This window comes from Netta rufina (genome assembly GCF_964035555.1).
Source record: "Netta rufina genome assembly, chromosome: 3".
In the NCBI taxonomy this organism is placed as follows: Eukaryota; Metazoa; Chordata; class Aves; order Anseriformes; family Anatidae; genus Netta; species Netta rufina.
Window position 1 is genome coordinate 73272256 of NC_140125.1, and position 15602 is coordinate 73287857.

A 15602-nucleotide genomic window follows, 5' to 3' on the forward strand; every position below is an offset into this window, starting at 1 on the left:
TTTTTTTTGTTCCTTCTGATTTCCCTCACTTACCACTTCATCCTGTAAAGAGCACTAATTGGTTTCTGAAGACAGGTCAAGTTAACCTGGAATTTCAGAAAGCCTCACTTCACTTGTTGTTTCTATAGATCCCTGTACACATTTATTAATTTGGTATTTAGACTGGACACAGCAGTGGAAATAGTGGGGTTTTGTTGTTTTTCAAAATGCATAGTACCTGGAACATTATCACAGAATCACAGAATTTCTAGGTTGGAAGAGACCTCAAGATCATCGAGTCCAACCTCTACCTAACGCTAACAATCCCCACTAAACCATATCCCTAAGCTCTACATCTAAATGCCTTTTAAAGGTGACTCCACCACTTCCCTGGGCAGCCTGTTCCAGTGTCCAACAACCCTTTCGGTAAAGAAGTTCTTCCTAACATCTAACCTAAAACTCCCCTGGCTCAACTTAAGCCCATTCCCCCTCATCCTGTCACCAGGCACGTGGGAGAACAGGCCAACCCCCACCTCGCTACAGCCTCCCTTGAGGTACCTATAAAGAGCAATAAGGTCACCCCTGAGCCTCCTCTTCTCCAGGCTGAACAAGCCCAGCTCCCTCAGCCGCTCCTCGTAGGACTTGTTCTCCAGACCCCTCACCAGCTTCGTCGCCCTTCTCTGCACCCGCTCAAGCACCTCAATATCCTTCTTGTAGCGAGGGGCCCAAAACTGAACACAGTACTCGAGGTGTGGCCTCACCAGAGCCGAGTACAGGGGGACGATCACCTCCCTAGCCCTGCTGGTCACACTGTTTCTGATACAAGCCAGGATGCTGTTGGCCTTCTTGGCCACCTGAGCACACTGCTGGCTCATATTCAGCCGACTATCCACCATCACTCCCAGGTCCTTCTCTGCCTGGCAGCTCTACAACCACTCATCTCCCAGCCTGTAGCTCTGCTTGGGGTTATTGCGCCCCAGGTGCAGGACCCGGCACTTGGCCTTGTTGAACTTCATGCAGTTGACCTCAGCCCATCGGTGCAGCCTATCCAGATCCTCCTGCAGAGCTTTCCTACCCTCGAGCAGATTGACACATGCACCTAACTTGGTGTCATCTGCAAACTTACTGAGGGTGCACTCGATGCCCTCGTCCAGATCATCGATGAAGATATTAAAGAGGACCGGCCCCAGCACCGAGCCCTGGGGGGGGCCACTAGTGACTGGCCTCCAACTGGACTTGGCTCCATTCACCACGACTCTTTGGGCCCGGCTATCCAGCCAGTTTCTAACCCAACGAAGCGTGCGCCAGTCCAAGCCAAGAGCAGCCAGTTTCTTGAGGAGAATGCTGTGGGAGACGGTGTCAAAAGCCTTGCTGAAGTCAAGGTAGACCACATCCACAGCCTTTCCCTCATCCACCCAGCGCGTCACTTTGTCATAGAAGGAGATCAGGTTCGTCAAGCAGGACCTGCCTTTCATAAACCCATGCTGACTGGAATTATTTTTAACAGGAATTCACTACATGCCTTTAATTGCATTTATAAATGTTAAAATAACTTGAACTTGACTATTCCATTATAAATTTCTTTTTTCTTATTGTAAATTTTCTTATTTACAGCTCATTTAGTAAAAACTTGCAGAAAAGGATACAAACAAGTAAGAAAGAGAGATTATATATGCTACAAGGCCAACCTGTATGATTAGATTCTTCATTATGACCAGCAGAATCACCGGACTGTTCCTGAGACACTTGTTCAGTTTCAGGTGGAAGCTGCTCATCATTGTCCTCAAATTCTGTAGGCACAGAAGTAACTTTATTAATTTATGTTCGTTAGTGACTTTAGCATACCCATTGATGGTTGATTGAGGCACTAGAGAAATAAAGATATTTTTGGATCACGCTGCAAAACTTACATTTAATCACCAGCAAAAAAGGTGTTTGTTCCTTTGATGCTTAGGTATTGCATACTGAACAAAACAGCCTACAATCAGCTATTTGATCTGTGCAGAAAGGCAGACTATCTATCAGATGCTACAATACTGTGAAGTGGAGAAGAATAGTACTTAGTTCAGTGGTTTCACGTAAGAATATTTTAAATTCATTATAAGCTACGTGATCTGTGCTCAAACTATGCTCAAAAACATGACCTTGCAAAAGAACACACTCAGTGTTCTACAGATCAGCTCCTGTTGGATGGCAATGCTTCTGACTTGAAGAAGTGCTTATGTACCTGAAGGCTGGTATAATTTTTCTGACTGTATGAGTTGGTCAATAATGAGTTGGTCACATTTTTCTACAAGCCTTGTTCTGCTTATGCCCTTAGTAGTAAAACACCATTAACATATCTAAACATATTATGACTACCCAAAACTGAAATCATATTATACAAGGATGTATTTTAAAATCTGAAGTTATGGCATTTATTTTTACATATATCTCTTTTTTGGCAAATTGAATTTCTGATTTATGCAGTATCAGGAAGATTTAAATTTCTCATAAACAAGCATCTTCTTATATAGTTAACAGACAAAACCCCACAGCCTTTAGCATGTGTCAAAGCAAGAAAATTCTTCACTTAGTCTAATTCTTTATTTCCTTTTGATATTCACAGGAATGCAGTCCAACAAAATGAGTTTTGATGCTCTGTATTAAAGAAATCAAGAGTTCGTAATATGCACAAAGAGGAGAATGACATGCAGAAAAATATGTGCAAAATGGAATATAATTTGTGAAGGCTGCCATTGTGCAAACCCTCACATGCATACATAACAAAATCACAGACAGTCCTTAAGGTATTGGAAATAGCTGTGGCAGAGAAGCTGAGCATGCCTGATTTTCACAGTGTGCCTGAGTACTTCAGAGATTTCATTTACAAGATTGGTGCTGTATGGGAACAAGAAAGACATACAGACTTTAAACAAAGCAAACAGAGAAGATTTTTCTTATAGATGTGCAGAAGCTGACGAGCTTTTCTCAAATCGTAGGCTTTCATTCTTTTTGCTGAGAAGAGATGCATAGTTGTACTAAACCAATATCCCTTAGCCTTTTTTTCTTCTTTGAATAAAAGGCCAAAAACTTTCAAAATTGAAGATATTTGTTATTTAACTGATAAGCTGTTCAAAACCTTTCTGTTTGAAAGTCTGGAATTCTTCTGCCTAAAAAGCTGTGATTATGGGCATTAGAAAGTAATTATTGTGTCTGGCTTATGAAGGAGACCAGAAAGTGGCTTTGAAGACCATGCAATAATGCTCAAAGACTGAACAAACCATTCCTGAGAAGATAATATCACTACAGCTTGCTTTGAAGGTTGTGGTACGAGTAATTTGCTATTCCCCTGTCTGCAGATTAATAAACTTTCTTTCTTCAATTTCTGTTTTCACTGAAAAGCTTCCACGTAGAGGTAGAAAAAACAAACAAACAAGAAGATGGGATTGTAGTTACACACCCCACTGAGATACAGCAACTGAGGCATACACATGCATTTGTTCCTGTCCAATTTGCTCTAAGGAAGGGATAATCTCTGGCAGAAAAGCAGGGCTGACAAATAAAGGACAGAAGATAGTCTTAAACCATGACAGCTGCTTGCTCCAGTGGACAAGATCAATTCCATCCAAGACAATGCCAGATTTTATCTCAAGAGTATTGGAATGATCACCCAGATCTACCTGAAGCTGTATAACTCTTCTATATTCTCATGAAGTTATATAGCTGTCATATGGTATAAATAAATCCATACTCATGCAAAACTGCTAAAAAATACTTAAAGACAATTAAAAAAAAAAACTCTTAAAAATAATTTAAGCTGGAATAAGAAACCTGAAAAAGATATGGGGCTATAATTTGCAGCTAGACACTACAAGAGGTCCTATGTAAATTTTTTTGGCATACCTTCACCAGACATTTTCAGCATTGGACTTAGCTTCCTAACCTAATTAAATATTTTTGATAAATTCAGCCAAAAAATTTCCCTATGTACTTTAAATTTCATTAGGAGACATGAAAGTACATTGCTCATTACTAGAATATTTTTTTCCTTTTAAACACAGATAATATTATAAATTTGAATATGTTCAGTCCTGAAGCAATTCCCATTTAATTCAACACTGAGGTAACAAAGATTGCAGTTACTGAAATGCAACTTATTTATATGACACATCAAAAGAGCATGACTGGGGCTCTGCAGTGTTTTTCTGTGTTTTTTTTTGTTTGTTTGTTTTGGTTTTTGAGTTCCCATTTTACTATCATAACTGCTATAAAAAAAGCACTGTGAACATATAATCAATTTATATTTTTGTAAAGACGTCACATGGCAAAAAAGCTGCAGTCAGTGTGCTGATGGCACTACATGTGAAATAAAACAGATGTCAAGCTAAGAGCAGCATGACTGAAGTGTTTTTGGTGAGTCAGTGTTTGATTATTGAAACCAAATGTAGGCGTAGGAAAACACGATTTCCCTGAACAAGGACTTATCACGTGTTAATAGCACAAGTGTGTGTGTGACATTATTTCTTCTGTCATTAATAATCGTTGTTTTGATGTACTCAGATAAAAATGAATTATATATTCAAAATTAAGATGAACTTTGTAGTTTGAGAGAAAGAATATAGTATGTCTGTAGAACACTTTATATTTAATATTTTAGAACCCACTCACTTTGGAGAAGAGCTATCTGTTTTATTTGAAAATTGAAAATTTAATTGAAAGAACAAAGCTAGAATATTTGTCAAGGAAAGGTAAAACGTTACCTAATAAAAAATTAAAAACAAGTTACCAAATTCAGTGTATCCTATACTACCTTTATGTCTTACTCCTTTTTATAGATAGATAAAATAAATACCACACTGGATAATGAAAGAGTGTATAAGGCATATTGACAAAAAAGAACATAAGCTTGGCCACAATATCTTTTGACAGAAACTAGTATATTATACCTGAAAGTAAGATAGAAATGGAAGTCTAACCCCTATAGCTGTGAGGGAAAAAAAGAAAAAAAAAAAAAAAAAAAAAAAAGAATATCAGCATGTATGTCAATTTTTAATTTCTGATCCAAGCTGTAGGGTATAATTTAGGCTGCCATTGAGCTACCTACATACCCTGTAGCAGAAGCAAATCCCCTGAAGTCCCCAACCTGGTTCTTAATGTAGAAAGAGATACTTGTGCATGGTACTTCATCCTGACAGAAGATTTAAATCAGACAGCAACAGTCTTCTAAGAAAGTAGGCAGTGATTGAAGAAGGTAAAAAGGAAGGTTCAACCTTACAATTTTTTTGACCACTGAGATTCAAAAATGTTGAAACTAACCAGAATTAATTTTAAATCTTGACCCAACTGATAGAATTGTCTGAGGTGCAAAATTCCAACTGGTTTGTGACAGTTAGCCTGCCCTCAAAACCAGGACAATTATATTCTCATTTCTTTTTTTTTTTTTTTTTTTGAATCCCGATTATTTAATCAGAACAAAGATAACCCTGACTTGGTTCCTCTTGGGGCCATTGGAAGAGGAGTCAACCAGGGTGGCTCTCCCTGCCTATGAGGGCATGAGACTCATTAAGAGATGCCAGGAAAAGCAGTTTGGGACTGCGAGAGACTCAATATTATGGGAGGCATTTCAGAAAAGGACCAAAGGCAAGGAGAAGAAGGGATCAAAGTGGACTGTAGAGGAACAAGTGTAGATAATAGAGGGAGAAGAGGATGAAAGGAAAATTGGGAATAAATGCTCAGACTTGTTACTGGCTGGACCTGGGGACACAGAGCTGCAGCAGCCTTGCCTCTAATGGCATATAGGATTCATCAATTTGTCATATACGTTGCTACTGTATTCAGCAATCCTTAACACATGTTAACAGTGCCACTCCTGAAGTGATTTCCATTCCCCTTTAATTGTTTCAGGCTGAGCTTCTTGGAGGAAAACACATCTTCAGACAGTCTTGCAATTTTCTGATTAGCCATTGGCTAAATTCTAACAAAAATTTCTAATTTATGAGGGGGATACAGATTTTTTCATGAGTATGAAGTTTCAATACAGTTACCAACCCACTTAGAAAAGTTACTAGAGAGGAAATAAAGAGTTCTGCCCTTCAGATTTATTGAAAACCATAACTGTGCTGGCTGATTTAATAAACATCTTTATTCTGCAACATCCATTAAGAATGCCACATAGAAATACAGGCCTGAATCAGTGAAGGAAGCAAATACAGTAATTTGAAGTCATTTTTCTAAATGTCGAATGTAAAAAGAAATTCAAAACTGTAAAATCTGCATAAACACCAAATTCCTAAATCATTTGAAACACATACATGGATAAAATAAAGGTTGAATGATACATACTTTCACCTTTCTCCTCAGCAGCTTCCTGAGACTGCTGTTCTTCTTCTAGTGTCTCTTGCATTTCTCTTCTGTGAGTAAAAGATAATTCATCTTAAAGACTTATATAAATATGAACATAGCAAATTGCAAATTATTAAATGGAAGTAAATATGTGGAAAAATACTGTTCAGAATTGAAATATAATTTGGTTCATACATGTATCATTGTATCATACTTGTATCATTGTCTCAAAATGCTGGGCTGGTAGAAGGCTAATGAAAATGCGTTTAGCAAGATAATCTTCTGCCACCACACGTATCAATCTAAATAAGATAACCCTTGAAGTTAACACATACTGGGTTATTTTATATCCATCAGGTCAAAGCTTAATGTGCTTTTTTATTAAATTTCTGTTGATTGATAAATGCACTGATAACGTTTAACTCAAAGTAAGGATAGAATTTTCTTGTGAGCACTTTATATGTTTAAATATTTAGTATAATTTACCTTGCTGCTTCTGCTGCTTCTTTCTTTTCTAATGCTTCATCTTCTAGTCTTCTCAATATCTTTGAATTAATTTCATCTTTATTTGCTAAGTATGTTCTGCGTAGTATACAGCTGCCTGCAGTACAATTATACAACAGTAATTAGTTTTGTGCAGCTGTATAAAACTAAAGCTGAGTTAGGAAAATTATTTAACAAATAATAAACAATTTTCCTATTTCTTTTTAAAGCCCAGAAAAGGCATATATACCACTGAAATGTTATTATAATGTTTTAGAGCTTTGTTTTCAACTTCAAGTACCTAATAAACTGACACTGGGATATTGGAAGGCTATGATGAAGGCTATAAGGAGAGAGAACACTGAAATGATTTATCTTATATTTCTATGTATCATGCATTTCTCTGGCATTTATTTTGTTTGGATGCGCACAAAGAAAACTATGAAAGAACAAATGAAAAACATTCAAATAAAAATTTAAAGCCTGTGCATATCTGTACTGCTACAGCTGGTTGACAGAAAGGAAGAAATACACTGTTCCTACTAGGAATTTCAACTGATTTATTTACTTTGGCAAATAGATTTATGATACATGGCCGTGTGGCTGAAATCTATTTCCAACAGTTGAACCATGCTAGTTCAGGCTACTTCAAGGAATAGCTTACAAAGTAGTGACTCAAAATGCTATGTAAACTCTAGTACCACGTTATTATTTAGAGACAGAAATATGGGAATCAAATAAAGAGTTCAGTAATAAATAAATTGTCCAAAGGGGGAAAAAAAGGAATAACATAAAAAAAAAATAAAATTGCTAAGTTCAAGGAAACAGCCATAAACAAAAAGTTACACTTGCAAACAAGCCTTCTAGCAGACATTATGGACTTGCCTCCTTCACCTCACCTTATCGATACTTATTCCTCCCAAATCTCATGTGGTCACTATTGTCAACTCACATAAAATTTATTTTTAAGTAAACTCAAGCACACGTTATTTAACTTTTAAGAACATCGAGCCTGTGTCAATTTGAAATAGATGATAATTTTGTGTGAATGGTACATATTTGAAATAGATTCTCTTAATTAATATATATAATTCTGAAAAATGGAGGGTGAGTAACGGGATTTTTTTTTATGTGGTTTGTGAACTGATATTTAGATAATTCTGTCTGGATATTCTTTTGCAAAAAGGTTGTGAGTTTTCAGTGGCTTTGTCTGGTGGCCCAGATATGTACTTCCCCGACTTTGTGTCTTCTCACAGTGTTATGAAAAACAGCAATGCCAAACAGCATTAATTTAATTAATTATTCAGAATCCAAATTACATTGAACAATAGTGAAGCAGCTTTAATTACTGAATCAACCTATGGAGAACATCTAGAGGAAACACAATTAGTATACTATCTATGATACTACAATTTCAACCATTCTTTCTTCCTTATATACCATCACGTGTTGTTTCTCACTTAAAGGATCAATATTATTACATTTCATAAACGATTTCAGTATCACTTGATCAAATTGAGCAAATGACTTATAAGCATTTATAATAACAGATAATAAATTAGCTGATTTCCAAGTGGCTGACCTGAGAATATCAACCACTAGTATTAACCAGAAATGAATTTGCTAACGGAGCAGGTTTGTAGGTAGCTGATCTGATTCTGGTTAAAAGAACAATGTTCTTGAAGTGTCCTGTTTAACTGCAATTTAAAGTCTGTTATGAAAATCTCAATGCCAGCATTATATTTCCCTTGCAGTACAAATACTATGTCTTGCATTCAATTTGCACAGGACTGGTTTCAAGCTGAGACAGTAAAAATATATATTTTATCATTTAAAGTAAGCTAGTTCATTTTCTCCCACCTGAGTGAAACTCAGGGAAAAAAAAAAATATAGACATTCATTCATATGAAAATCTGATACAGTAGCAGGGATAAAATTAGTGTACAGTCTTATTATCATCTCAAAAACATTAAAAATGGGAATGGTGATTTCCTTCTAAGCTTGAACTCTACTTAAACTTAGGACCAAATGGAGTGCAATTAAAAAAGAAGTCTTTATTCCTATGTAATATAAAGATTATGACAGCGTTAGTTCAAATAGAGGTTACACTGGTGTTGTGAGCATAAAATCTAAATTTCATGAAGATCTGTCTCACTTCTAGGTGGGAAGACTTAGGTTTAGGCTTTAAAGAATCTTCCAACTATCGGACTATAAAAACAGAAGGTAATTGCATGGAAGAGATGGCTACCAAGAGGATAAAACAGATTGTCCAGATCAGAACAAGCGATCCAGAGATAAGTTTTGAAAACTAGTGGTAGTGGCAGAAAGGTGTGCATTGCAGACCCTAGAGCGGTCTTCATTTGAAAACCTCTGTTATGGACTTCAAGTTCTTCCCTTCCACAACGAAAAAAAGGGGGAAATTATTATTGGTGAGTTTCAACATGGTTCCCATGAAGAATTATCTATTCCTAAAGTGGCTGATCTATAATAAAGATTATAGACTAGACAACCTTTTCTTTATTCAGTTAATTCACTAATTTCTTAACTTGTTCTTCACTTGTCAGAATTTAGCATAGTTCTGAAAGCATCTACCCCTACCTCAGTCCTTTCCCTGCAGAAAAGGCTAGAACTTGACTCCTGCTGTCTATTATTTAGTATTAACTAATGTACACTATGTTAATATATCACAGTATTGTTGTGTTTATTATTGTAAACAAGACACCATATTAACATCACATTGCTACATACCAACTACATGCATTAAGGTGTTTTTTGTGGTGGGAAGAAATGACAATGCACAGCATTCCAGAAACTAGGTTCGTGACCATTTTAATATTCTTGAAATTTCTGGGAGGCAAAGATCAGGCATGGAAATGCAATGTATCCTTAAGTTCTTTCTGGGACTACCCAAGATGAGCTCTTCTTAAGTGACAGGAACAACAAATATGATTTTTTGACAAGCAGTGGATCTAGAAATTTCTCATAGAAATCTTCATCCCGCTTTAAGTATGTATACAAGCTCCAGCCACATTTTACTTTTTGTTAAGATGTTTAAAAGTTAAAAAATTTCACAAAGTCATATAACCAAGTAGTTTGGGTACTTAGCTGAGCTGTAAGGATGATCTGATCAAGATGACATGCTTCTGAAAAGCCTTTTTTTTTAAATAGGAAAGCTGCTCTACATAAACTATGTAAGCAATGTTTGTTTTTATATTCAAGGACGAGGGATTTTGACTGATTTTAATATCAGTTACTGAGGTTTTTTTGAACTAAGTGTTAATAGACGTTCCTTTATTGAGGGGCAGTTTCTACTACTGAAAAACATTTTGATAAGAAACTGGGTTGAGCAAATAATGATTATATATGATTGTCACAGGACAATGAAACCTGCTGTGTGGTATGAATCAATCAATCGATTAAGACATGATTTGGCAAGCAAAACTGTTAACAATGTATGAATCTGTTTCATTTTTCCATACCTGGTACCAACCTTCCTTCTTGTTTGAAAGCCTGAAGTAAAAATCCCTTCCCTCTGCATTCACTGATATTAAGCTATTGTATCAACCTAGCCAAATAGTTCCTTAAATTTCTTTGTCCTCAGGATGGGGAACAAGGTACATCTGCATATAGGTACTCCCCACTTTTCTCTTAAGCAGAGAAAGTTCATAAGTTATAATCTGATTTTGCAAGCAGGGAAACCAATGCACAGGCAGGGAAATTTGACTAAGAGCCACATTAGAAGCTAGTGGTCAGCCAGACATGGAATACAGAGTCTGCAAGACAAAGTCTGCAGGAGTCCAGTGTTATTTACTAGTATTACTGATTGTAAGTAGGAGGAGAATGTAAATAGGTTTGTAAATAGAAGGCATTTACTGCTTTGTAAAGCATTCCTCTTTTCAGTTTTCTTAATTCCCTTAATCTAAACTATAAGAAATTTAGAGTACCCTTGTTGATCCACTAAATACTTCCTTCTCTGTTCACTTTCTACAGACTCCCAAAATTTGTAAATAGAACATAACTGCTGGGTTTTCTTGCAGGTGTGCTTTATCTACAGATATCTATTTTCAACACAGAAAATAGAAAAGTTTAAGTTCCACTAGTGTGTATTTACTAACCATCTTTTTCTGTATCCTGCAGACAGACAACAGTGTCAGGTAAAAGTCCTTTTTCTGATAAAGCTGACCAGTGATCTTCTGACAAAGGGTAATTATCCACTACCCATCCTCCTTTTTCTGCAGCACCAGGATACCTGTCTTTGTTCTGCTTCGTGAGCTGTTATGAAATGTTCATTAACGTAAGGTTAATTAACATTAACATTTATGTTCATTAACATAATAAGACTAACACAGCTTGTGATATGTTTAAAAAGACTGTACGATACAAAATGATTTTCTAAATGTTATCACTCTTTCCCTAATATCATTTCATGTTAATAAAAATTAAGACATTTATAACTTTACATATCTGAATGCAATAAAAACATTTTGAACAAAGAGAGATGAATATGTCAGTAATTTTTAGGGCTGCCTATAAACAATTTATATTCCAGGTTCAAGATTTACAAAACAGTGCATAAATTTAAAGCAGTTCATGATTCTTGGATAAACTTCCAAATACAATTCTTTAACAGTGACTAAGAGTGTAACAATGTACTTCTTCAAGATATTTCTCCTTGTCTGTAACAGTTCGTATCAACCTTCAATAGATTTGTCTTTCATGATCTTGCTCAGTCTATCATCAATCATATGTAAACTTTCAGGCTGTGTGATATGAACTAGACTGATCTTTCAAATTGTAAAATTAAGAATATACGTATCAATAATGTATGAACTGTTAGAGGCTGCTCTTAGAAAGAAAGCGCTTTGCTATGCAATACTTGTAGGTTTACCTCTGCAATAGCTCTCTCCAGTGTTTCAGCATATATTTCAGGTGACAATATAACTTCAGATTCTGATGCACTTTTTACAGCTTCTTCTACCATCGCTTGAACTTCTGGGTGGTCAGCAGTTATCTCTGACATTTCTAACAATATAGATTTTATTTTAAGGACATCACAAATTCCTAAAATACGTGTTTCCTCTAATCAGGAGCAACTGCTTGCCAACTAAATTAAGCCACTGTATAAGTACAGTGTAGCAGTCATTTTAAACAATATTACACAATGATATTGAAAAAGAATCAAATAGCACTCCCTCTGAATGCATTTCCGAGGAATATCTTAAAATTTAAGTTTTAGGATCTTGATTTGCTGTTCTCTTATTCAAAAAAGAAATCCAAAAACTTTTAACTCTACAGTGTATTCTACTGCTAAATGAAGTATTCTTTCAATATGAATGGAACAACATTTAGTATACTAGAAATATCAGGCAGCTGCGGCATCTGAGAATTTCCTTTGATTGATTTCTCTTTGATTCGATTTCTCTTTGATTCTTAAATCCAAAGGTTGATCAGATTAATTTAAAAATTAATACAATGTGTAATTCAAGACAGTGTATCATCAATAATCAAGAAGCCTGCATTCCCTAATATATACAAAATACTCACATTAGATTCATATTATGTTAATAATTACTGATACAATGAACTGTAATTACTTACGAATTTTTTAAGAAAACATTCAGAGTTACTTCACAATTTACATACTAATTTGATTAAATTATAGCATAGTTTGGTAAAGAACTGTTCTTAGTAACTGCAGTACTATTATGTGAGGAGTATAATCAGCAAAAATGTCGTATTTGCTTTCTTTAATTATGCCAATATTTTTCAGTGATTGTATTGATATTTTTACATGCACAAATATACACATTACTAGTTGCTGTGTTTTTTTTCTTCTTTTTTTTTTTTTCCCCACAAATTACAAGCTCCATGGGAAAGAGATAATAGCTTTCTAAGTGTTTCTATTCTGAAAACAAAAAAGCAAACAAAACCCACAACCAAACGGAAAAAACTATAAATAGACTTTACACTTATTGTAGCTACAGACACTATATTCTATTTCCCCACATTCAGAAAATGCTATTTCTTCAGCGATCTCTTTAATACCTTTTGCTATTAAAGAACACCTTGAAAGGAAGATCATGACTGAAGGAACAATTGTTTTCCTTTCAAAAAGGCAAAGGAACTTGTAAAAACTACTTCACTTTCCATGTTTATTTCATTTCCATTTTAGATCCTTATAAATATATTTAATAATGTCCATTATTAACTGTATACACCTAATAATCCATTTTCATCACTTACGACAAAATGTCAGTCTGTTCTGTATGAGAATAAATCCTAGTATTTGTAAACCACGTCAGGCTTACAAACTGTTTTCATTTGTTTATTTTAATTATCATGAAAAATGAAAAAAATCATGAAACTATTTTCATTTTGCTTATTTGTTTATTTCAACTAATTAAAACACAGCATGCTTTTAAGTTTCTCATATTCAAGTGGCAAAAAAATCTCATTATTGAATTTAGATCCTTTCTTTCTTCAGTTATTTTTGTGTGTGTGTGTGTGAATGTACACTTGTTCCCTTATCTATGAAAATTTTCTGAAATGAGCTTATGCTATAAAAACACAAAGTGTAATTGAAACACCAAATTTAGCTCCTACAAAAATCAGTGGGATTTTTTTCCCTGTATCGTAAAATGGTATTAATGAGTTAACTAACCTAGATATATTTTCAATTACAAAATTAACCATTTCATTTTGTTTCTTAAAATCATAGTATCAGCAACAGAAAAAAAATTAAGATAGTCCTACAAGTGTAAATAAGAAAAAAAGATTATCTTTCACTTTTTAATGTCCAAGACACAGTGAAGGCATGGAGTACCATGCTTAGAGTAGCTAAGATTTGCTTTTTACCTTCTTGGATGATGTCAGATTTTACCTCACTACCCTCTTCTTCCAAGTTTATTTCTTCTCCCATTTCAGTGGTTTCTTCAGAATCATCTACTTCCTCGATACTACTAAGTTCCTTCAAGTCTCCTATAGTTATGAAATCATAATAAAGTCATGAAAAAACAGATAAGTAGAAAATCATTTTATACAAATACTTCACCACTAAATCCATTTGACTAAAACATGCCAGCTTTCCCTTCATGAACTCCAGCCTCCCAGTCTGTGAAAGCCCCCAAACAACCTTCTAGGAACTGTAAGCACTTTTCAAGCCCTGGCAATGGACAAGACTTGTACCCGTCAGAGACACAAACAGCTCTCTAGTAGTATCATTTGTCTATATGCTTGTTTTTCTCTTTAAGAGAAAGATCATAATTATGACAAAACACAGAAAAGAGTAAAAAATACATACATTCTGAACACTTCTTCATTTCAACAGGTTTCTTACCCCCACACCTGATCCCCAAAACAGAACAGTGTGGTTCTGTTTGAGCTAGATGTCATCCGAGTGCATTAAAAGACTAGCACTTTTTGTTTAAAGATGTTAAAAGAACATGTTATTTTAATTCAAAATATTTCCAGACTTCATCAAGCTGCAGAAACTTAGGCAGCTGAAGAAGTCTAGATATGGCCAGATATGCAGAATCTTGTGAATGTGCAATCTGAGACAGCATATTTGGAAGGCTGCCCTAAGGTGGAGCATCTGTAGTTCGTGAATTTACACAAGTGTAGCAGACTAGCTGCTTTCTTGAAAAAAAAAAATCAGTTTTGAAAAGATTTAACTTTTCAGAAAGAAACTCAAAGGGAAAGATTCTAACCAGTATGAATTGGAATCAACTTCTTCTTTCAAAAGGAGTTCAGAAAACTTTCTTGTAATATGATTCTCAACTTCTGAATATTTATATATAATACCAAAATATTGAGCTCTACTTAGATTCCATTCACTTAATGTTCTTTTGATTTATATAACATACACAGTAGACACAACAACTTCTGTAATATTTTGTGAGTAACTTAGAGCATTTCTCAGTGACAACAATTGTTTCCTTTAGATAACCTAAAGCAACGATAACTTCAAAGACCACAGAACATCTTAATCACCTGGCTCTTTCAACTGTTTTTCTGATTCCAACCTATCTTTCACTGCTTTTATAGCCTTTTCTACTGTATCCCTTCGCACTTGCTCAATGTTTTGTTCTCTTGATTCTTCTATGTGGAGCTGAATGAGTTCCGTCATATCAAGAACCTAATGAAAGTACATGAAAAAATCATAATTAATGAAGAATAGACATATAGCACCAGATCTAACAGCTACACAGTGAAATAAATTTGGAAAAGTTCTGCAAATTTCAGAAAAAAATACATATAATTCAGTGAGTTCTTTGTGTGTGTGTCTAAAATACTTTCTAATTTGTGATTACATCTAATTAGCTTAGGTGCAACAGATAGTCAAAATATTTTTATGCTAAGACAAATAACTGACGCAAATATTTGTCTCACATAGAGGAGAAGTAAAAGAGCGGTTTTTGGAAGTTAGCTACTTTTGTAAATGAATTTCACTTAACTACTATTTTTGCATAGTATGTATGCTTGCAGTATGTTTGTTAATATTTGCAATATATATGTTAATGATACAACAGAAATAAGAATGTTTTTAACTGACTTCCAAGCCTCAGCTAACACTCGTATTATATAAGGTATTTATTAACCTACCTTTCCTTTATATTTGTTTGCAATTAGCTTACAAATAGTTGTTCTTCCAGAAAACGGAGGGCCAAATACTAGTACTTTACAAGGAGGAATTGGCATTGGTGGTAACAGGTAAGGCCGTGGATTCAACATGAATTTTTTCAGTGCCTCTGGGGATGACAGTATATACATTTTACCTAGAAAACTTAAAACAGAAGATAAGCTAACAATTTAGACAG

The 15602-nt window shown here is 35.0% G+C and overlaps 1 protein-coding gene across 1 annotated transcript in view; it reads right to left on the bottom strand.

The window, feature by feature from the left end:
* Positions 1–15602, bottom strand: part of AK9 (adenylate kinase 9) — a gene marked incomplete at both ends in the record, with an annotated part of 68974 nt that overhangs the window by 36788 nt on the left and 16584 nt on the right. The window contains 8 exons of the mRNA XM_084284439.1: positions 1668–1769; positions 6310–6371; positions 6790–6900; positions 10898–11058; positions 11675–11808; positions 13642–13764; positions 14776–14920; positions 15388–15568. Coding sequence (XP_084140565.1) covers positions 1668–1769; positions 6310–6371; positions 6790–6900; positions 10898–11058; positions 11675–11808; positions 13642–13764; positions 14776–14920; positions 15388–15568 — 1019 coding nt within the window. The remainder of the gene's footprint in view (positions 1–1667; positions 1770–6309; positions 6372–6789; positions 6901–10897; positions 11059–11674; positions 11809–13641; positions 13765–14775; positions 14921–15387; positions 15569–15602) is intronic.